This window comes from Chanodichthys erythropterus, chromosome 8, assembly GCF_024489055.1.
Source record: "Chanodichthys erythropterus isolate Z2021 chromosome 8, ASM2448905v1, whole genome shotgun sequence".
NCBI lineage: Eukaryota > Metazoa > Chordata > Actinopteri > Cypriniformes > Xenocyprididae > Chanodichthys > Chanodichthys erythropterus.
The window spans coordinates 19910805-19935387 of NC_090228.1; the positions used below are offsets into that span (position 1 = coordinate 19910805).

The 24583-nt window shown below is 39.9% G+C and overlaps 1 protein-coding gene across 1 annotated transcript in view; it reads right to left on the reverse strand.

Moving 5' to 3' along the window:
• Nucleotides 1-5907: 5907 nt before the first annotated feature.
• LOC137023966 (thyrotropin-releasing hormone-degrading ectoenzyme-like) overlaps nt 5908-24583 on the reverse strand; it is a 161844-nt gene continuing 143168 nt past the window's right edge. Inside the window, exons 16-19 of the mRNA XM_067391097.1 lie at nt 21906-22073; nt 9832-9972; nt 9521-9602; nt 5908-8591 (exon numbers count right to left, since the gene is read on the reverse strand). Coding sequence (XP_067247198.1) covers nt 8448-8591; nt 9521-9602; nt 9832-9972; nt 21906-22073 — 535 coding nt within the window. The 3' untranslated portion in view covers nt 5908-8447. The remainder of the gene's footprint in view (nt 8592-9520; nt 9603-9831; nt 9973-21905; nt 22074-24583) is intronic.

The following is a 24583-nucleotide window of genomic DNA, read 5'->3' on the forward strand; positions in this document are numbered from 1 at the left end:
GATGAAACTACCTTCATCTGATCTCACTGTTCTTTTGCTACAGAAGCACCTCTTTTTTCACAGAACACTAGCCTAAACAAACCAGAAACCATTATTTATTTTCTAATTTAATTTCTTATATTTTTGGATTTGCGCTAATACATGCCATACATGATGAATAAGGGTGGCCATCCTGACCAAAACACTGAGCATCAATAATTCATTTTGAGGTTACAATAATTCATTTGGCTCTCCCTCTTTCTCCCATCAGCCCACGCATTTGGCGCGCATTGTTGTTTTGATCTGTTGTTAGTGTCTCGCAGCGCTTTTCCAAATGGAAGAGAGGAGGAACAATATTAGCAGTGTACTTGGCCATGATGCCACATTAGAGCCCAGAGCGAACCAAATGCCTGGTAAAACATCTTTACTTTGCTTAGAAAAGAGTGACTTCCATTTTGTTGACTTTGTGTTCATATCCAGGGGAAAAAAAGAAAGAAAGAAAAAAATCAGTGGCCTCCAGTAACCTGTATAAAACACAATTCATTTTGATGGCCAGAGGAAGCAGACAGGTAGTGAAGAAATAATAAAAATCTGTTTCAACCTTCAGCTGTTGTAAACTCTTAAGTTTATATGCTACACGTCGCGCCTCGCCGCAACAGCTTGAGACTGTCTACACTCGACGCGTCAAAGCGAATCACGTGCAAATATGTCCTCCAGAAGTATCGCAAGCCTGTTAGTCAGAAATTGAATGTGTTTTTGTTGCGTCGTGTCGCGCAGCTCCGACCGTTAGTTCACTTGCACTCTTTGCCAAACAGTCGAATACTGCGAGAAAGCTTATAGTACTGACATCTGCTGAAGTGTTCTGGTATAGTAGGGTATGTATTTATTTATTTATTTTTTTGCAATTTCTCCTGTTCTGCCTTCCTCTTTCAGTTTTATCTTTGACCCAGTGCCAAACTTTAGTCATCCTTAAAAGAAATACATAATTTCACAAGCCTTTGAAAGCGTAAGGTTGAGGTTTATATAGCATAAAAATTGCTTTGAATGGATGTTCTGGAATTTTTGTCATGGTCCTTGATGTTCAGTCTTATGGATCAGAACAAATTTTCCAGTCACAGTTGTGCTGCTGGGCTGCAGTTTTCTTCTGGTTTCAGCTTCAGTGTTTACTTCCTTTAGTGCCTCTCTGTATTTTCCTACATGCTTCTAATTTGCACTTTATTACACATCATAGACTTCAAATGTCTAATATATGGTAGAATATTTGAAAGGTATTGAACCAGAAGGTGTAAGGGAAGTACAATATGTCTTGGTCTCGAGACCGGTCTTGATGGATTAGTTCACTTTCAAATAAAATTTTCCTGATCATTTACTCACCCCCATGTCATCCAAGATGTTCATGTCTTTCTTTCTTCAGTCGAAAAGAAATGAAGGTTTTTGATGAAAACATTCCAGGATTATTCTCCTTATAGTGGACTTCAATGGCCTCCAAACTATTGAAGGTTAAAATGACAGTTTCAGGGCAGCTTCAAAGGGCTTTAAACAATACCAGACGAGGAATAAGAGTCTTATCTAGAGAAACAATCGGTAATTTTCGAAAAAAAAAAATTAAATGTATATGCTTTATATAAACAAATGATCGCCTTTGTAAATGCTTCTGCTTTCTGTATTCTTCAAAAAGCTTACGCTGTATGTCCTACACCTTCCCTATTCAACTTACGGAACGAACGCGGTGCCAGTTACATTTTGTCCGTAAGTAGAATAGGGAAGGCCTAGGACATACAGCGTATGTTTTTTGAAGAATACGGTGCGAAGAATTTTTTGGTTTTGCTGGAAGCACATGCAAGGTGATCATTTGTTTATATAAAGCATATATATATTTAAAAAATCTTTTTTCAAAAAACGACAGATCGATTCGCTAGATAAGACCCTTATTCCTCGTCTGGTATCGTTTAAAGCCCTTTGAAGCTGCACTGAAACTGTAATTTTGACCTTCAACCGTCTGGAGGCCACTGAAGTCCACTATAAGGAGAAAAATCCTGGAAAGTTTTCATCAAAAACCTTCATTTCTTTTCAACTGAAGAAAGAATGACATGAACATCTTGGATGACGTGGGGGTGAGTAAATTGTCAGGAAATTTGAATTTGAAAGTGAACTAATCCTTCAAGACCATTTTTTTGAACGTCTTCGTCTCAGCCGCATTTAGTCTCGGTCTTGTCTTGGTCTCAGACCTAAAGGACTCAGGATTTTATTTCAAGACCCGTCAAGATCACAACTGCGGGGATATCGCTAAATTGCCGTTGCATTGTCTGATTTCTTTGTTAACATCATTAAATTGACTGGATGTAAAACATCCTGCTTCAAATGCAATCATTAACTTTCTAATTTAATTTATTTTGTTACTGTTGTGCCAGGTCAGAAATCAACAAGGGATTGTGTGTCAAAAAATGTCACCCAAATTAATACAAATGCCCACAAAATTCAAGATATTATTGCAAAAAAGTAATTGATATTTATATTATAATATATGATATAATTAAGCAATATCACAAGAAAGAGGGCTGTTTTTACTAATATGAGCACAACTGCAAATGTGATATTGATTTTTTACAAACATTCAATAAACAAAATTTTATTTTTAAAAACATTAAACATTATTTATGTATCAGTTGCAACTTCTGTTCCACCTCTACAGTGTAAAAACGAATTTTGTTGTTAGTGATTTCAGTTGATTGGTAACAGCTCTATATAGTGTCTTATTATTCTAATTGTAATTATTGATTAAAAATAAGACATTTCTCAGGCAGTAAATGTGGATCTTTCAGATGAATTTGAGGAGCGCTAGTCTGGTCTTGGTCTCCACACACTGGTCTTGGTCTTGGTTTAGGTGGTCTTGACTACAATACTAATGTACATATAGATCAACATCTTTCTTGATCCTGGAACAACATTCCAGTCAACCAATCAGATTTGAAGGACAAGTTTACAGTTTAAATCAAGTTTAGGCTTACAATCAGGGTTAGGTGCTTCTACATCAGTGTTATTCACATTTCCCTCTGATTTTAGGAGTAATTTATGGGTAGGATAGGTTTAGGGTTAGGGTTAGCACTACATTTTCAGACAGGAATGTTGAATAAATTATGTCTACTAAATCACGGTGACCTGAATACGAAGCTTATTTTAAAGGTGCCATCGAACGTTTTTTTTACAATATAAATTATGTAATATAAATCTAAGGTGTCCCCTGAATGTGTCTGTGAAGTTTCAGCTCAAAATACCCCATAGAGTTTTTTTTTTTTAATTAATTTTTTTAACTGCCTATTTTGGGGCATAATTAGAAATGCTCCGATTCAGGTTGCGGCCCCTTTAAATGCTCACGCTCCCCGCCCACGGAGCTCACGCTTGCCTTAAACAGTGCATAAACAAAGTTTACACAGCTAATATAACCCTCGAAATGGATCTTTACAAAGTGTTCGTCATGCATACTGAATGCATGCGTCGGATTATGTGAGTATAGTATTTATTTGGATGTTTACATTGATTCTGAATGAGTTTGAGGTTATGCTCCGTGGCTAACGGCTAATGCTACAGTGTTGGAGGGATTTATAAAGAATGAAGTTGTGTTTATGAATTATACAGACTGCAAGTGTTTAATAATGAAAATAACAATGGTGAATACAGTAAGAAATGATGGTAACTTTAACCACATTTAACAGTACATTAGCAACATGCTAACGAAACATTTAGAAACACTACAAATATCACTAAAAATATCATGTTATTATGGATCATGTCAGTTATTATTGCTCCATCTGCCATTTTTCGCTGTTGTTCTTGCTTGCTTACCTAGTCTGATGATTCAGCTGTGCAGATCCAGACGTTAATACTGGCTGCCCTTGTGTAATGCATTGAATATGGGCTGGCATATGCAAATATTGGGGCGTACACCCCGACTGTTACGTAACAGTCTGTGTTATGTTGAGATTCGCCTGTTCATCAGAGGCCTTTTAAACAAATGAGATTTATATAAGAAGGAGGAAACAATGGAGTTTGAGACTCATTGTATGTCATTTCCATGTACTGAACTCTTGTTATTCAACTATGCCAAGGTAAATTCAATTTTTGATTCTAGGGCACCTTTAAAGTCTGAAGATGGTAATATTTCAAGAAAAACTCTTATGTTCACCATTCCTGCATTTATTTGATTAATAATACACGCAATATTGTGAAGTATTATTAACATTTAAAATAACTATTTTAATGTAAAATATAGTTTATTCCTGTGATGGCAAAGCTGAATTTTTCAGCATAATTACTCTAGTTTTCAGTGTCGATCCTTTAGAAATCATTCTAATATGCTGATTTGGTGCTCATGAAACATTTCTTATTATTATCAATGTTGAAAACAGTTGTGCTGCTTATTTTTTATTTATTTATTTATTTAATTTTTTTTGTGGAAAGCATAATACGTGAATGGGAAAAAAGTAGTTTTCAAAATTGCTTGTAGGTTGCATTTACAGGTATGTGCTGTTTATTTCACGCTTCTGTTTTGTGGAAAACCACCCTGGACAATTGATAAATGAAACTCTGTTGACTGTTGGGGCACAAGATTATTTTCAGCTGTGAGCAGCTAATGAAGCTATTTCTCACTGTGACATTTTTAGTGAAAATTTTATTGTAAAAAAATGTTACATTACATTTATGCTAGTCTCAGGTGCATATTACTATATGACTGTTTGAGAGTCACTACACTCTAAAAAATGCTGGGTTAAAAACAACCCAAGTTGGATTGAAAATGGAAAAACCCAGCAATTGGGTTGCTTTAACCCAGCAGTTGGGTTAAATGTTTGCCCAACCTACTGGGTAGTTTTATTTAACTCAACTATTGTTTAAAAATTACTGTATTGTTTAATTAAAATTAACCCAAAAACTACCTAGCAGGTTGGGCAAACATTTAACCCAACTGCTGGGTTAAAACAACCCAATCGCTGGGTTTGTCCATTTTCAACCCAGCTTGGTTTGTTTTTAACCCAGCATTTTTTAGAGTGTATGAGCCTTAAAGCAAGGATCAATCGTGTCCACTGCTGTTTATCATTCTAGTAAAGGAGGTCATTCAGAACTATGGACAGGAGCCACAAGATCGAATCGTGAACATGTGACCTGGAGGCAAAGATGAATGAAGGAGGACAGACAGGACTTATCAGCACTTCAGCAGCATGATGGAAAGGTAGGAAAAAGTCTACACGTTTTCAAGCAGTTCTTGTTGCGGTCCAGCTTTGCAGACACTGTGAAGTATTAATCCAATCAGCCAATGACTGGTAGATTTTCCTTTCAGACAGAGTCACTATACACTCCATTTTTCTTTGGCAAAAAAAACTGCAGTTCTGCTGATTTGTCAGACCATAACTATAACTTTTCTTTTTAGAACTGCCATAAATGATAACAAGTTGGAGTATTTTTTTATGGTTCAATAATGTTCTCCTTTTGTTCTTTGAACACTCTACAAAATTGACTGATAAAGTGAACTCTTCAACCTGAGAAAGAGTAGATGGTTGCAGAATTATTTTGGCTTGTACCGCGCAATACAGCTATTTTATTCGGTTGACTGTGTCAACCTTTTTTATGTCATTTGTGACACTTTTTTTAATATATTGCAGTAACTTTGGAGTAACAGTCAGCGCATAGTCTGAATAATTCTGAACACTACATCTTACTGTGTTGACATCTATGGCTTCAGGGTTCCAGCTTCTTTTATATATACTTGAAATATTTCAACGTCTGACTTGTTTGAAAAATCAGACACCAAATCAAGAGAATGTTTATGACAGGTTTATTCAAGGCACTGTCACTCTTTCTAATTGGAAATGGATAGTGAGGTAGAAAAGGCACTGATCGCTTATTTTCTTTTTTCTTCTTTTTTTTTTAGCTCTTAACTTTTGCATTTACATCTGCAATGCGTACAAAACAAATAAACAGACAAAAATTACCTTTAGGATATTAAGGTCAACATATCTACAAAATGTACATGTCAAAACTTGTTTGAAAGTAATGTTTCTGCCCAAGAGTGAAACAAATCTATATATGGGTCAATTATGAGGTTCGGAGAAATCTTTTTAAAATCTATTTTAAAGCGCATGAGAAAAGTTCTAAGAATTGAAATCCTTAACAACAAACAAACAAACAATCTAATGAACATTTTAATTAAATGACTCTAAAAATGTCAAGCGGTGTAACCACATATTGTCTACGGTGTAGATTTGGCTTTTCCTTTGTGTTTTTTTTGTGTAGAATCCGTTCACACGGATCCGCAAAGCGATTAAAAACACTGTATTATTCATGCCAGGCCAGTAGTTGCCGATGTCATTTTGTAAAAAAACATTACGCGCCCTATAGACTAAACACGTAAAACATGCATGCGCACGATGGCACCGTTTTCACAAAATCGCATTTTTGTTGTTTAACATGGAGACAATAATGGTATTGTTTTCAAAAACTTGCATTTTAAAAGCAATTTTCAAAAGTTTGCGTTTTCAGGCCCCCAAAGAGCTGTTGTCATGTAAATTAATGGTCAAATCGCATAACGGTGTCATGTAAATAGCCACGCAGCTTGTCGGTCATTGTGTATATATAAAGCTGTTACATTTGCGTTTACCTTTGCCTTGTGGATTACTGTGACATCTGCACCATTACAACCATCAGTTAATAATAAATAAAATATATATTACACCTAGAATACATGGTATATATCATTGTTTCCAAATAGTTTCTTGAACTTTAGTTTATACCATTTGACGACAACCTGAGCTAACTTGTCAAAATACTTGTTTGGTATACCACAGTGAATTGGCGGATAAAGGTTTTTCCAAACATTAATACTTTTTTTTCTTTAAAAAAAAAAAAAAAAAATTATAATAATAATTACACATAATGAAAATAATTTCAGTCATTTACTGGTTACACCACCCTGACATGTTTTATTTTAATATTCACAAAAAAATAAAATCAGAATTCGAACACTTTCATCATAAAAGTTCAGTACTCTGCTCATTGTCTGCTCATTGCATCAATATACTTTTGAATAACTAAAAAGGGATGGTTTATCCAAAAATGAAAAATGTCATCATTTACACAACTGTGCTTGTTGATGTGCGAAAACCAGTGAAGTTTGTTCTTGCGTGTCAAGCAAACACGACTGAGCTTCTGTGTTTACCATATTTGATGAGGTCTATGATCAAAGTTTATATGTGAATAAAATCTTACATGAAATCTGTTTAATATATAAAGCGATCTTGTCTCGTCGGAAGACTGCTCGCTTCATATGAATTAATTTTTTGGTTGTGTGAGACAAAAAGTCTATTAAACGAGAGACTATTAAAAATATCTTCACCTGTATACTGAAGATAAATTAAAGTTTTATGAGTTTGGAATGACATGAGTGTGAGTGAATGATGATAGAATTTCTGGATTAACAATCCCTTTCATTCCAGAAAACTTGAAACAAAAAAGAGTGTCACATATTTGACCCATATATTATTTAACTTTGTATAAATATATATACACGAACACACATACATGTATATGCATATTCTTCAAGTTATATAATCATCATGTGTCAAAATTATAGAATCTCCACTGTATAATCTCATCTTCAATCCACTACTGACCCAAGAAAACAGAGATATAGGCACCTTTAATTTGCATTGACAAGCCTGTGTGTGTCCATGATAAATGACAATGGCCTGTTCTTGATCCTCTCGCGACCTGCAGTCATATTTATTTGTTTGATGAAGGTAGATATGGCCTCATTTGATATTGTACAAAATATAAGTCAATAAATGGTGTGATTGTGCAAGAAAAGTGAAGAGCAGCTTATCACTGAAGTTTAACTTTAAAAAGAGTTTTTGTTGCATCTGAGAACAGCAGCAGTCTTTGGGGAGAGAATGCAGTGAGTTAGACAAAGTCCTTTTATGGAATTTAAATCTGCCTGAAAGGGGAATAACTGAAACTACTAAGATTGTTTTAGAAATAACTCCTATTTCACATTATGAATAAAACTGGACACACGCAGAATCACACATTTGTCTATTTAACTCAAATCACGTTATAAACATTTTTATTTATTTTTTTTCCTTTTTCAGCCTGATCCATTCAATGTACATGCTCGTTCTCAGCTGGCTCTTTTCGAATTAAAAGTGGGACTTCCAGTCCTTCTGTTACCACTTGTTGCAATTTCTTCAATATATTTTCCACAAGTTGTCCATCTCCTCCCCATTTTTCTGTCTCTGGTGTAGTGAGGGTGTTGGCCAGCAGGGCAGCACTGTTGTTCTCTGGGAACTTGCCCTGCAGTTTCAAAGGGGAAGTAAATGTTTTGCTGCTTCTCAGAGTCCATAAAATCATTTTTAACATCACGTAGGTGTCCCCACGTCACTGGCCTCGACATGCTAACAGAGCGCTCCATGCTTAATGTTGTGTTAACCGTCCGGAGCTTTTCGCAGCCATCGGTAAAACTGCTGCTGGAACAGGATGTGCCATTTTACATTAGCTTGAACGATCTCAACAGCTCGAGCGAACGCAGGTGCCGACTCTCCCCCGCTGGTTAGGATGAACTCTTTCAGCTGAGAAGAAGATAAACAATTTTCATTAACATTATAATCGTAATGTGTCTGATGTATCAGATATAGAGAGTTTTGTGTGCAAGTGGCACCTTCAACTCTGATAGTTAAACAGCGTCAGAATATATGATGCATTTACATGCAAATGCCTGACATGTAATTTAGCAGATAACAGTGATGTTTATGATAATGAGGAGTGGGAAGTAAACAGAATTATCAGTGTTGTTTTTCTGGAAGTGAAAGACACTTGGGTGTCTGTCAAAAAAAAAAAAAAAATTACAAACATAAAAAACTCTATTTACTAAATAACATGTTATGAAAACAATTCCCATTTCCTGGGGTCATGAGATCTACATGAACAAGTATGTGCTGGGATTAAGTATTTAAGTTGCTATTCTGGTCTTGAACTATTTTAAAATTTCATCAACAATCATTCGCAATGTACAGTGTTTAGCACTGCTCTAACGGTGAATCTGTGGATGAAGTGCTCTGGCAGGAGCTGATTGTCAATGACAGTATGCTAATGCTCTGTTTAAGAAAATACTGAGGGGGTTCGTATTATCTCTGTATGAATTTTAAGTTGTGGAAGGTGAAGTCAGCCGGATGAGAAAGTGCTGCGCTGCAGTGAGAAGCATCAGCAGTCTGTGTCCTCTGGGACTGAAGCTGAATGAATTTGAATAAGTGAATATACGTTCCATTTCCTATAATAAGGTTAAGCAGTTACAATGAGGAAATAACCCAATGAAACAGACCAGAGCACATTTCTGCAGGCTTCAAAGTTTACTTTTGCTCATTTTCTCCATCTCAATAATTTGCTGACCAATGTTTTTTGTAAGTATTATTGTTCCACAAAGATTGGTCAATAGTTCATTAGTGTTTTAGATTGACTGGAGGTGTAAGAGCCTCAGGATGGTGTATAAGTCCAGACTCACCTCACTCAACTCCGCCTCAGTGTTGAGAAACTCTGTCACGCCGCTGATTAATTTTGAGTTCATAAATAAAGCTTCTCCATACCTACGGATGAGAGACACAGAGCTCAAGCAGTGTAATTAAAAACACTGGAGCACCGTTTTAATGAGCACCAATAGATATTTCCCATAATGCTCTTTGGGCCTTCAACCACAAACAAGAAATAACATTCACCAATCAATATCTTATGAGAGTGCGAATGTGAAATACTTATCAGGGACTGAGAGGAAGGTTAAAGTCACTGATAAACAGAGATGAATGAAGCTACATTCACCTGGAATTCAATATGTCCCACTTCTCGCGGAAATATCTCCACGCTAAATGTCTTCCCAGCGGATTGCGGCCCACATGTATGATGACATCGATCACGTCCTGATCCGGCACCAGGTCAGAGGCGAGAGACAGATTCAGGAGCCTGTGGGCAACACAAATGAATAAGAGTTTCCTTAGTTTGTTATCATATTTGAGATATCTTTACTAATTGTGCAATTTGTAATGAATTTTGCTATCATTTCTATGCTAGTTTTAAGCTTGGGTAAATCTAAGATACAAAACACATTATTCTTCCCTGTTTTCATTAAAGACAGCCACTGACAGGCCGGCGAAACACAATTATTCAAATATGTTTTGATTCAGCATCTTCAAAAAGTAATTAACCTGAAAAGCCCAAATCAAATGCAGACAGACCCATTCGATTCAAATTGGTGCAAAATGTCAAGTAGATTAAAAAGAAAGAAATAGGAAATGAGATGTTACACATAAAAACGCTGCCACGGTGCACAAGTTTTCAATTTGCAATAACAAGTGGGGTAATTGCTTCACTGTGGTTTGGGCTCTTATTTCAGTTCAACTGCTCTTTTTGACTTCATGCGTCGTTGAGTCATTTGTAGCACCTTTTTTCACAAACACCCTGGAGATTATTGCCACGGTGACAAACTCACATCTGTGTGTGGACGGCAGCTTCACAGCTCGCAAATATAACATCCTGCTTCCTCTGTGGACAAGTGTGAACACGCTTTCAGGAGAGTTTCTTTTGCTGTGCTAATTCCAGTCACTTTTTAACGTTCAGATTAACATGCTCATATTAGCATACTAGCATATTACTGTCTTATGTATAGTATGTACATTTTCTATATGCGAAGGACACTGTACCTACATTTACAGAAATACAGTATACAACAAGAGCACACTGTGTAATATTGTATCCCACAATGCAATGCGCTTGAACTGACCATCCATTTCCAGTGTTAATTTGTTTAGCATACTACTGCTTAAATACAATGTTTATTGTTGTATAATTTACAATATTTGACTTTATCTTAAATAGTATACTGTAGACAGTTCACAGTTTTCAGTTAGCAGTACTGAAGGTTTCAGGAATATCTCTAGGTTAGCAGTCAGAGAGGTGAGATCAGTAAACACACACAAAAAAAATTATTGTCACAGACATTCAGTTATTTTAGCCTTAGTTTCATTTTCATGGACTTTTAGTTTGTTTTCATTTGTTTCCTGATTTCAGTTGTCATGGTGAATCATTTGATCTGCTCAGGTGTTTGTCATTTTACCCTCATTTACCATGTATTTAAGTTGCAGTCTTTTCAGTTCTCATTTGTCCGGTCTCGTTTGTTTTAAGGTTGTGTGTTCTTTGATTACCTGTTATTGGATTTAACTTTAGAGTTTATTAAAGACTGTTTGCCTGAATTTTCATGTTCATGTGCTTTACCACAAACACTACTGCCAATTTTGTCACTAGATTTAGCGACTTCCCCGGGCCTTTTGAGAATTTTTTCAAAAGCCTAGTAACAAATCTAGCAACTTCTTGGACAAACCTTATCTAGATTCTGTGACTCGCCCACTGATCTATATATTATATACTCTCCAGTATGACGTCATCTAGTGACATTTAGCAAACAGTTTTAGCTACACAGCAAAATCGCCAGAGTTAAATCAACTCTGCTCAGATTACATATGGTCCCTCTCTAAATAGTGCTAAAGTGACACTGAAGCAGAGCTAAAGTTAATGAGATAATTAAGTTATGATTGAGCATTAGTGATGAACACCTGCTGTTAACAAGCAGAATCACTGAAAAGAAACACAAGAACTACAACTGACCTCAGCCACATCAACTGAAGATAAAAGACATAAAATCTCTCAAGATCTGATTAAACAACTCCACAAACAACATGTTATCTCATTAATTTTAACAGTGTTATTTTAACTCTATATAGAGAGGGACCATATGTTCTCTGAGTAGAGTTGATTTAACTCTGGAGATTTTGCTGTGTACTTTCAATTGAAAGCAAATGGCAACACTGACCACAACCCTTGCTGACAATTATATTCGGCCCACTAGATCACAACACACGTCATCGAAATAAATAAATAAATAAAATAAAAAACATGGAGGAGGGAGATACAATATTCTTCATGCCATAGAAATCAATAATAAACAAAGTTCATACACCCCATCCTTTAGACTCAGTGATTGAAGCACATTTACTAGCCAAACACAGGGCAGTTTTCTCTGCGGTAGATTAAATATCACAAACACACACTCTCACACAGAACTCATCTGGGACGGGGGGCTTTGCTTGTGCATGCTGTGTGAAATTTAAGTGCGTCTAAAATCAATGAACTGCTGCTAGAGGTCTTCTCTTTTAAGTCCAACACTAGAGCAAAGGTGGATGTCTGAATGCTGCAGTCATGAAATATTTTATATATCCCCCGTCTTTGGGGTACTGAGGGCCTCTGAATGAACTGACGCCAGCATCACTTTAAATACAGGCAGGTTCCTGACAGATTGTGTAGTTTTATACTTAAATGGCTTTTTAAATGACAATCACCATTAACTGTGTAATTTAGACTTAGACTTTATAATCAGGGTTTAAGTAATCACTCCTTTGAGACTTCATTTGAGGGAAGTACTCAGACATTTGACTTTTGAATCATGATAGTGCTGTTGAAAAGTACCTGATCTCTCTGAAGCCACACTGTTCAGGTAGCCAGGAATAAAGTCATCGATATTTTGATACAAATCCAATTAGGCATATTAGGGCTGGTATTATCTATTCTTTTCTACACACTAAGAGATAATTATGGGGTGTTCAGTAACATACCACAGATGTGGTAAACAGACATTAGTTTTTAAAAAGTTATATTATAAGATATTTGAAGCACATAAAGCAATACTAAATCATGTTACCTGCTCACTGACTAAACACCTTTATTTCATGGGAATTCATTAATAAGATGGAAGAAAGAAGAAGTGTGCAGCACCAGATATGAAAACTGTTGTAAACTCTCAGAGAACAGTTTTTTCTTTGAGCTGATACAAATTACAGGTTCTTCACACATCAATGTGGTTATCAAATCATGCTAATGCCATATATTGTAGCACTAGGTGCCAGTTTCTAATTAGCATGTGAGTGTTGCTAGCGCCAGTGCTTTTCTAACAATGAAGTCTGGCACTTTCACCACCACATCACTACTGCTGCTCTCACCCCACATCATTGTTGTGTTGTGAGGAAAAAGGCTTCTTGGCCTTTTCTATGCACATTTCTAGAAAAATTAAACTAGTCAAATATTCCAAGATGTGTTTTAGAAGATGGTTAGCCATCTTAACCAGATCCAAACTACCAGCCAGGATGTTTAACAGATCTAACCACATTGAACTTTGCCTCATTGACTGCTAGTCCAGCTGATCAACCACCTTAACAAGCTTCAACCAGCTAATGGCCATAAATGATCTACCTCAGTCACCTAGAAACCAGAAAAACAAACAAACAAACAAAAACCTATCATCACAAAGTGATTTGGCCAGTCAGGAACAAGAGCAGAGGATAATCAAGTCCGATTCAAGTCCACATGCTTCTCACTCCATGACAAGACCAAGACAATGAAAATGTGGTTCCCTTTCGTGGGAACTATCGACGCTACGTCGAATGACGTGATGGGAACCCTCTGCATTTTGTGTTCGTGAAGCACCTCTGTATCCAGCCAATGAGGAAACGTGACGTCAGAGGCGGGTGACGTCACTGACCAGGAAACTATAAAGCATACCCAGAACAAAGAACGCTAGCTTCTGTTGTCTTCAGCAAGCGCTCTCTGTATCTTGTGTGTCTTATTTGGTGTTGTTTGTCTTATCACATATAAATAATCACGATCTCTTCGTCTGAGGACAAGAGTATCTCACACCAATCCATATATTTATATATAAAAAAGACACGTATTATGGCGAGAAACAGCAGTGAATTGGGAGTGAATATGCCCAGGCAGCTCTCGAGGGAGCCGTCTGTGTGCACTGTAAAAACTCGCTCTCAGGACACTGTGCTCCAGTGTTCCCCGCGGATCGGGTCCCGCTTCTGCTGAGGCAGGGCGGAGGCTCCGTTCGTGGGGTTCACAAATGGATCTGACAGAGGGGTTAGAGACGGGCGCCGCCCTTTCTCTGCCTTCACCTGCCAGGTTCAGTGCCGTCTCCCAGGTGGAAGCACGCACTGCGGTTTCTTCCCCCGGGTTGAGGCACCGATACTCACATGTCCAGCTCTGAGGAGGTGGATATTGTGATATCGATCTGAGGATCGCCACCTCACAGTCACACATATATCGTGTTTCAAAATCACACGTTTATAACAAATCAATCATGAACAGCAGTTTGATTTTCCTCCAGTGCTACACTACAAAGCGAGTGGGGATACACACGATTTATGTGTCGTTTGCTTGGAGTGGAGCATGCATGTCAGCTCAAAAAAAAAAAAAAAAAACTGACAGTGACAGTGTTCATTCATAAAAATGTCCAGAAGAAAAGTATGCACTAGCGGGAGTTTTGTAGCTCCACTCCTGTTGGCTTTATTCTCGAGGGAATAAAAGTCTAAGCTCGGATCTCGCGCTTGCCGAGGCAGCGCGTGGATTGGGTTTTCATTAAAGAATATATGGCTCGGATCTCGCGTTGCCGAGGCAGCGCGTAGATTAAGTCTGCAAGAATGAATATACGGCTCGGGTCTTGCGTTTGCCGAGGCTGCGCATGTATCACGTGTCCGTAATTATGCACGTGTGTGTATGTATATGTGTATATATATTTATATATTAAGGGATCTGAGCAGACGGGAGTTTCCCTTTCTCTCTTTCCCTAAAATACCTTGCGAATTATTACGAGCTATAATTCTTTTTTGTATTCTAAATATATTCAGTCTGTTCAAAAATATATATATTTATATAAGAACTGGCTGCATTTAATTTGAGGATTAAATGAAATATTGAATACATTAAATTCTGAGGAATTTAAAAGAAAGTGTCACCACCCTTGGTCCCCCGCAGAAAGCTTGGGGACAGGGACAGGCGACACAGCCGAAGTCTTTGTGGGGTAACACAGATCTGCGGACTGTAATTACCACCAAGAAGGCTTCGAAGAAGTCCTGATGCCAGTGGCGCGGGACATTGGAGGGCAGTCCCCTCCAGAGAGGGTTGGGTATTAAAATACTTGGTACTCATCCCTCTTTGGCGCCCTCAGGGGGCCGTTCTGCTAACCCTGCCACCCAGTGTGCTTCAGGGCGCAGCGGTCTCCACCGATCCTCCGAGGAGGGCCGGTCATCACTTGACTCGGCTGTTCCTTGCCGGTTCGCCACTTCAGGGTGCCGAGTCAAGTGTTCAAAAAACACCAGAAGCCAGTCTCGAGAGACTGGTTCCCTTTGTAAATAAGGCAGAATGGAAACTTCTCCCAAATATTTCAAAATGGGTGCTGCTCACAATAGAAAAGGGTTACAAATTCGGGTCTCGCCCGCCCCAGTTTAATGGGGTCCTCCCCACAGTGGTGGCCCCGAGCAGTCTCTGGTAATGGAACAGGAGGTTATGACGCTCTTGCAAAAAGGAGCTATAGAAGGGGTTCTCCTACCAGCAAGCTGTCAGGGTTTTACAACCTATACTTCATTGTTCCAAAGAAGGGACAGATCAGGTCCGAGGAGCTGGTTTGTTGTGATAGACCTGAAAGATGCTTACTTTCATGTATCCATCCATCCTTCTCATAGGAAGTTCCTCAGGTTTGCTTTCGGGGACAAAGCTTACCAATACAGGGTTCTTCCTTTCAGCCTATCATTATCACCCCGCACGTTCATGAAGTGTGTGGATGCAGCGCTGGCTCCATTGAGACTCCAGGGCATCTGCGTGCTGAACTATATCGACGATTGGTTGATATTAGCTCAAACAGAACAGTTGGCAGTTCAACATTGAGATGTTGTTCTGTCGCACATGAAAAAGCTTGGGCTGAGGCTCTATGCCAAAAAGAGTGTGCTGGTTCCGAGTCAGATTGCAAACTATCTAGGAGTAATCTGGGATTCTACCACGATGCAGGCGCAGCTGTCTCCTGCTCGTGTGAATTCCGTTCTCGGAGCCGTGAATGGGGTGAAGTTAGGTCAGTCACTCACTGTAAAACAGTTTCAGAGACTGTTGGGTCTGATGGCAGCTGCGTCCAACGTTATTACTATTGGCCTTCTGCACATGAGACCCTTACAGTGGTGGCTCAGGACCAAGGGGTTTTCCCTGAGGGGAAATCCTTTTCGCATGATCAAAGTCACGCGGCGATGCCTTCGTGCTCTGGTCATGTGGAAAAAGCCTTGGTTCCTGTCCCAGGGACCCGTGCTGGGAACTTCTCGTCGTCGCGTAATGCTTACAACAGATGCTTCCCTCACGGTCTGGGGGGGGGCGATCATGAGTGGTCGCTCGGCTCAGGGTCTATGGGAGGACCATCAGCTCTCCTGGCACATAAATCGGCTGGAGATGATGGCGGTGTCTCTAGAATTGAAACACTTCCTCCCAGACCTGAGAGGCCACCACGTGTTGGTCCGTACGGACAACACGACGGTGGTCTCTTATGACCAGTCACTCACTGTAAAACAGTTTCAGAGACTGTTGGGTCTTATGGTAGCTGCGTCCAACGTGATAACGTTTGGCCTTCTGCACATGAGACTCTTACAGTGGTGGCTCAGGACCAAGGGGTTTTCTCCGAGGGGAAATCCTTTTCGCAAGATCAAAAGTCACGCGGCGATGCCTTCGTGCTCTGGTCATGTGGAAAAAGCCTTGGTTCCTGTCCCAGAACCCATGTTTGGGACTTCTCGTCATCGCGTAATGCTTACGACGGAGGCTTCCCTCATGGGCTGGGGGCGATCATGAGTGGTCGCTCAGCTCAGGGTCTCTGGGAGGACCATCAGTTCCTGGCACTTAAATCGGCTGGAAATGATGGCGGTATTTCTTGCAGTAAAATACTTCTTCCCAGACCTCTGAGGGCATTAAAATGTGGGAGCAGACGCACTGTCGAGGCAGGGGCCGAGGCCCGGGGAATAGAGTCTCCATACTGAGGTGTGGAGCTCACTTTTGAGGAGAAAGTACGCCAGGAAGGGGTCAGTCTAATATTGATAGCCCTGTACTGGCCAACCAAAAAATGGTTCTCAGACCTATGGTCACTTCTAGATGGCTCCCTGATGGAGCTTCATCTCAGGCAGGACCTCCTGTCTCAAGCGGGTGGCATGATAATTCATCCACGCCCAGAACTATGGAGACTGTGGGCCTGGCCTCTGAGGGGGCCAGGCTCATAGATGCTGCTCTCCCAACTGAGGTTGTGGAGACCATACTCCACTCCAGAGCTCCCTCCACGAGGAAGTGTATGCGGCCATTTTGGCCATACTCCTCTGGGGGATTCCTCGGTAGGTCGAGACCCCCTTTTTTATACGCTTCCTCCGTGGTACTCTGAGGCTGAGGCCTTCAGTACGTACAAGGACTCCGGCCTGGGACTTGGCTGTGGTATTAGAAGGGTTAGCCGAGGCTCCCTTCGAACCACTAGAGGAAGTTTCAGAGAAATTCCTCACCCTTAAAGACCATATTTCTACTGGCTATTTCATCTCTTAAAAGAATAGGAGATCTTCAAGCACTTTCAGCTGCTTCTTTGTGTTTGGAATTTGCACCTGGAATGGTCAAAGCGTTCCTGCACACTAGACCAGGCTATATGCCTAAGGTCCCCACCAAAGTCCCAGGTTCCATCGTACTTTAGGCCTTCCATCTTCCTCCATTTACAACTTCGGATCAGGAGAAACTTAATCTGCTCTGCCCAGTGAGGGCTTTAGATGCATATGTCCACAGAGCTGCCCTGTGGGGAAAAACAGATCAATTGTTTGTGTGTTTTATGGGTCTCATTAGAAAGGAGGTCCAGCATCTAAGCAGAGAATGAGCAAGTGGGTGGTCGAGGCTATCTCACTTGCTTATGAGGGGGCCGGACAGCCATCTCCATTAGCTGTCCGTGTTCACTCGACTAGGGGTATGGCGGCCTCAAAGGCCTTAATGTCAGGAGTATCCATTAATGACATATGTGGTTCTGCTGGATGATCATCCCAGCACACATTTATTGGTTTTACAACCTGGATGTAGGCTCCTCTCCGGGGTCCTCAGTTCTGTCTACAAGATAACAGACAGGTACTTGGTGATACGGCCTAGTTGGGATAGCGTTCCCATCACGTCATTCGACGTAGCGTCGATAGTTCCCACGAAAGGGAACGTCTCGGGTTACAGATGTAACCCCTGTTCCCTGAGTAAGGGAACGAGACGCTACGTCACATTGCCATACCCCCGGCATACCTGTGAGCGTCTTGCTTCAGACATATTCCAGAAGCTAGCGTTCTTTGTTCTGGGTATGCTTTATAGTTTCCTGGTCAGTGACGTCACCCGCCTCTGACGTCACGTTTCCTCATTGGTTGGATACAGAGGTGCTTCACGAACACAAAATGCAGAGGGTTCCCATCACGTCATTCGACGTAGCGTCTCGTTCCCTTACTCAGGGAACAGGGGTTACATCTGTAACCCGAGACGTTTCCATGGTTTTGGTCCTCGAGTCCAAGGCCATACTTTTATTGGTCCGAGTCTGAGTCCAAGACCATGGATTCAGGAGCATGTGGACTCAGTCTTGACTCAAACTCGACCCTCTTCTGATCTTAATTTTGATTCAACATAACCCTCTTGACTGGAACTTGAATGAGCTGGTCGGAACTACAACACTGTCAGTAACTTCCACTAAATTAGAAGGAAGTGTGCATTATATTCACAGCTTCAATGTCAGCCCTAAGTTTTCAGGGATTGGACAATGAAACAGAAACCTTATTTTAGACCACAATAATTTGTTAGTATAGTGTAGCATAAATTCAGCATAAATACAGCATAAATTCTTTTTGGGAATGACTGAAACAAGTCCTGCACAATGACCAGAGGGTTTTTGAGCCATACTTCTTGCAGAACAGAGACAGAATCACAAGTCTTGGTGTGTGTATTGGTATAGCACCCCCTTTAGGGTACAATGTTTGAAGCATTGGGTGCTGTGGTTTGGTAGTCCTTGGCAGTGACGCACTGATCTAGCACAAGTAGCAGGCCTAGGGAATGCCCTGATATTGCAGCCCAAATCATCGCTGATCATGCTTCACACTGGGCACACAACAGTCCTGGTGTTAAGGCTCTTTGGGGCTTCTCCACACTGTAACGTCCATGGATAAGGGAAAGACAGTAAAGTTAGACTCATCAGAGAACAGTACATGTTTTACATTTTCCACAGCTCATCCACTGCTGGCACCATTGAAACCAATGTTTGGTATTGCCACAAGTGACCAAAGGTTTGGCTATAGCAGCCCGACCATGAATATTGAACCCATGGAGCTCCCGACAAACGGTTTTGGTGGAAATAGGAGAGTTGAGGTGCATGTTTTACTCTGCAGTAAATTGGGCAGTTGTTATTTATGTTTTGTTTGTTTATTTGTTTGTTTGTTTTTATACAATCCGGGTCAGTAACAGGACATTCCATCAGACTGTCCTCCAAAGAAAAAAAAAAAACCCTATAGGATGTTTTTCAAGGACCTTATTAGGTGTAACGAAGGCTGGACTCAGAGTGAGATCCATATGCAAAGCTTTATTAAATGTTGAGCGTGGTTGTACAGGCATGGTCAAACGGGGCAAACAGGAACATCAGAGACAGGCAGGAACGTAGTCAGAGAACAGGCAGTGGTCAAAAGGCAGGCAGCTATCAATCACCGAACAGTAGAACCAGACAGGGATCAGAAACAGGGACCGGAACAGACAGGATAAACAGGACAAACGCTTGGAAATGTTACACTGGGAAAACAAGACCTAGCCATGAGGTGATGTGTGTAAGAGTCTTTTATAGTCCTGGTAATGAGCTGCAGCTGGGTGTTGTGATTAGTGATTAGTGTGAAGTGTGTGCAGGTGAGTGGCAGAGAGGATGATGGGAGATGTAGTCCGGGAACTGACAGGAACAGACGGTGATCATGACATTAGGACCTATATTTATGTTTTAAAGTCATGCGCCCTCTAGCTGGCATAAAAAAAAACAAAAAAAGGTCACTGTCGTGTTACGTCTGTCGTCATGAAATGACATATGACTGTCGTTACCAATCAAAATGCGTGTTAATTTAAATGCAATGTGTGGACTTTTTACACCATTTGTACTATTTCCATTTAGCAAAACTAATTTTTTTATTAACGACTACACCTACCCCATCCCTAAACCTACCCTTAGTGATTTATAGTGCATATACACTATCGAACCCACAATCGCATGATCACATGATTGCATATTGTTATATATTGCAATGCTCTGCCAATTGACCCTTTGCAAAAACCCGCCCCCCCTTAGCTACTGTTGCTTTGACCGACAAGCCATGGCACTGTCACGCCACACAGAGTGAAAAATACATTGCAGAGCAAAGAGGATACAGACAACACACCGACAGACAAGACAAAGCAGGTTACGATATTAAACAAAGTCCCAGCTTTCAAACTGTGTAGTTTTTTAAGAAATTCATACAATAAAAAACGTTTTGTTGCTCTTTAATGTGTTGTGACCATGGTCGTGACAGATTGTTGTAGCGCCTCAGCTCAAGAGGCTCGTAAACCGATCATCTCTTCCTACTAGTCCATTTATAACATCAAATAAACATGAATGAACATGAGAATGAATATTGTTTCAAATGCGGAATGATGTCAATATACACAATGTTTCAAGTTTAACTCCACCGAAGTTAATCTTCTAACTCCTGACTGCTTTGTCGGACAAAATGGCGGATTCGGCTTTCTGATTGGTTAGATCGCTTTTCAATCAAACTCCCGGCGAAGGGTCAATTGAGCTACGCAAAACCCCAAATATGACGCAGATAAAAGGGAACAATGCATTAAAATGAAAGTGTCCTGTTGTCAATAGGGGCGCAACTTTAGCAAACGCTCCTATGGATTGTATTTCAGGGAAGTGACAAATTACCTATATAGGCGTATTGGTTGGAGAACATGTTGCATTCCATTCAGTCAACATCAGAAGGAAGGTGGCCTTCAAGAGTTTATAGAGGAATGCTGGCGGTTTCTGCAGAGGATTTGTATTCATGGTTAAGGTGCCTGACTTTCAGTTGTTATATCAAGGTGTATTGTGTATGACGGATGAGTCATGGATCACTGAGAGCTTAAAAAACTCATTGATTTTACCTTCAAGGAAGGCAATTACCAGTAAACAAAAAAATGAAAAGTTTCCTTGCTGACTGTAATATGATGAATAGTATCTTACTTAATATGAAGATGAAGATGCCTGGATGTAGTGTATTGAAATGTGTGCTTGCTAAGTGTAGTGCTATTTATCTTCTTCATCTAGCGAGGCAAACCACATCCCTCTCAACAGACTCACACTGAAGATTCCCACAGGAATGAACCTGTTGAGTGCTGAACACGCACAGCAGAGAGGGGTCATGGTGGGTCTCTTTATATGGGCAAGTTTCTTTCTCTCAGTGCATCTATAAAACAATGACCAAATGCAACTCAATAAATGGAGATCTCAAACCCGAAGTGAATCCTGAGGGAACTGCTTCAGAATATGTGTGGGCTCTGAGATCCCCGTCTGGCCTGGACAGGGCGTAATCCGTCACCGTCCTCATCCTGCTATTGAATTGGGAGAGGATTTAAGGCACCATGGAGAATTGTGGGAAAAGCTCCTATGGCAGTCATTGTTTTTACTGCCCTGTCAGAGGAGTGAGTGCAGCTCTGCTGGTGTGAGCGACATGATGTGGTGGAAGGGATTGAATCGGATTACTTCATGAGGTACAGCAACTATGAAGTGAGTTATAGTCAGAGGAGTGCCACACATGGTGCAGAGACTTCCAGATACTTCTTGCTATCAATAAAATGGCAATTTGAAAGATTTGTTTTAAATGCTAAACCTTTCAGCTAAGACTGATTGATCAATGTGTTATGCTACAGTAACTTGGTATTTGACTTTCTTTGCCTCATCATGTCATTGTCAATGAAGGGAAAGAGTGTTGATTGACCTGTTGAGCAGGAAGATGTTGCCACTGCAGGTCAAGGCTTCCAGAAGAACCTTCTTCTCAGAGATGGCTGTAGAGGAGTGAAACTTCATCCAGATAAACTCCCACACGTCCTCATCCATCAGAGACACACCTGTGCAGTACACAATGTCCCGCACATTAGGTGGAATCCTGTGGGACAGAAGATTGACCGAAACATTTGAATGAATACACAAGCTGAAATGACATTTTCCTGAAGAGAGTTTTTTGCTGTTTTGTTATGTTTTTTACAGCAGATTCCTCAGAGTTGTTTAAAGATAACAAGTCAACATTTCACCTCCAGAAGAGTCAACTAAAAGCGGTGTGAGTGTATTTCTGCATGTTTTATTTTTTAAGCTTATGTGAGAAGTTTAGCTTTGTTTTGCCATTTCTGTCTACTGTCTAAATGTCTATTGTTCAAGTGGCCTTCTGATGTCTGCAATCATTTTGAATCATTTTGAACTTTGTCAAAATGTTATAACACCACCAAGCTGATCTAATTTGAGAGCTTAAAACAAAATCTTTTTTAAAGTCATAAAAATTTGACCCAAATCATCACTGCAGGCCTCCCAAAGTGAGGCACAGTGCAATATATATAGACTAGTGATATACGGGTCATAAGTAAGAGTTCTCAATGGACCCAGGATATCATCCGGTTATAAATCTCAGAGAAGAATAACAGTGTACAGTAGAGCAACACAGAGAGAAAAGTATCTCAGGCTGTGAGGCGATGCTTGTAATATTCGTACAGGAAGAAGAAATAACATTAAACCTCTAGAGGAACTGCGGCGAAATGGTGACTGAACTTTTGATTTGCTCAAACAAAGCGCAATAAAGACCTGCTGATTCTGGATGAGCCGTCGGAGCCTCTGGGAGTTTTCAATGTAGCAATACAGAGAACGGCGCATCCAGTAAGATATAAAATCACGTCACATCCAATTGAAGCATATAGACTGAAATTTCCGCACCTGTGAAGGTGATGTCTTGTTTATGACTGCCACTGACAGGAAGTCTGAGTGAATTCAGAAACACAGTTAAAGAATAATATCCGTGATATTCCATTAGCTGCCATTATATCTGAAAAATTCATGACTTTTATAAGGTATTTTCAGAATGAAAATGGTAGAGAACACAAGCCATGAATCCAGTTTTTACCACTGGTATCATAACCTGAATATAAAGGTTTGTTTTGCATTAATATATCTGGCTGTGTGCAGGCAACACATTTATAATAAAAGGTTGATATTCTGTAAAGATTCTATCTTTGTGAGATGATTTTGTTATTGAAACAATGTACAATGTTTAAGCCTTTATTCTTTTAAACCAAGACTAAAACTGCTCTAAAAACAGTTTCCCTCTAAAGAGATATCTGACTTTAATTTAAGCCCTGTTTTCTTTCAGTCTGTGGTAGCCTATCTTGTTTTTAGGAGGTTTTGTCAGTGTTTGTCTTTGGCTGTACAGTGATCTGAAGCCTTTCTTTGCAGCTGATAAACACTGCTGGGTCATTCCTGTGACATTATCATCACCTAAACCATAAAAAAGACATAAAGGTCAAGCACATTATTTTATGAGCTGCTCATCCCTGAATATCAAACTAAACATATTATTTTTATTATCCCAGCAGGACTAGAGGACATTTTTAAAGAAAGGACAATGAAGGACACATCTGGCATATCCTCTGCTGTCAGGTCAGAGCAAAATGGCACAATTTGAAAGACAATTAGGAACAGAAAAGTAGTCAAAATTCAAATAGTATCAGACAAAAAGTATTAAAAAGATGCTAAAAGAGCATAATAAACAGTCAAGAAGAAAGGCAGGAAGAAAAGCTCTGTCAGCAAAATACACTAACCTGTCCACGTGGTGATACATTTAGCAGGAGGGATTGTGTTTAGAATAGAGAGAGTTCCTGTCTGTTCAGACATGATCAGAAACCTCACACTGGACTCCACGGGGTAATAATTACAGAGCCACTGTCGGAGCAATTGAGCCGTTTCAAGGCAAAAGAGTGGAAAATCTTTGACTGAGTCGGTCAAACACTGGCTGAATCCAGCTGTGTGTGTATTTTTCACATGTTGAAAGCAAGAATATAGGCAAAAAAAGCTTTAAACAGAGCAACCCGCTGCTATCAGAGAAGCTCAAGTCATGTTAGAGACCTCAACAAGTCATTAAAAGCACATTATGTTAAGCCAAAGTCAATATGTGACACATTACATGTGTAATAAAGCATATGTGTGTGTATTTAAGGTCTCTATCTGTCAATTTTATGGCACAGTTTTGAGGCCAGCAAACAAATATCCAATGTGTTTGAGGTTGCCAATGTGTGATGAACTGTGTGCGTGGTCTTTCATGTGTTTGAAGGCATACCGCCAACTGTTTGGCTCAAAGACAAAAATATTTTCCTAAAAACTGGGCAAACACAATATCTTGTGCAGGGTAAGACAATTTTTTCAGACACACAAACACACACACAATCCTGTTTATTCTCCATTATGGTCATTAGTGCCTGCCAGCGGCTTGGTGTGTTTGACAGTGTGATACTGCATACATGCAATGTGAACATTGCTGTGGGCAGCAGGGAAAACAAATTAGACGAACAAATGTGTGTTTCCATGGACACTTGGAATAAAGCGCCTACTGTATGAATGTTGGCAGGGCTTAACATA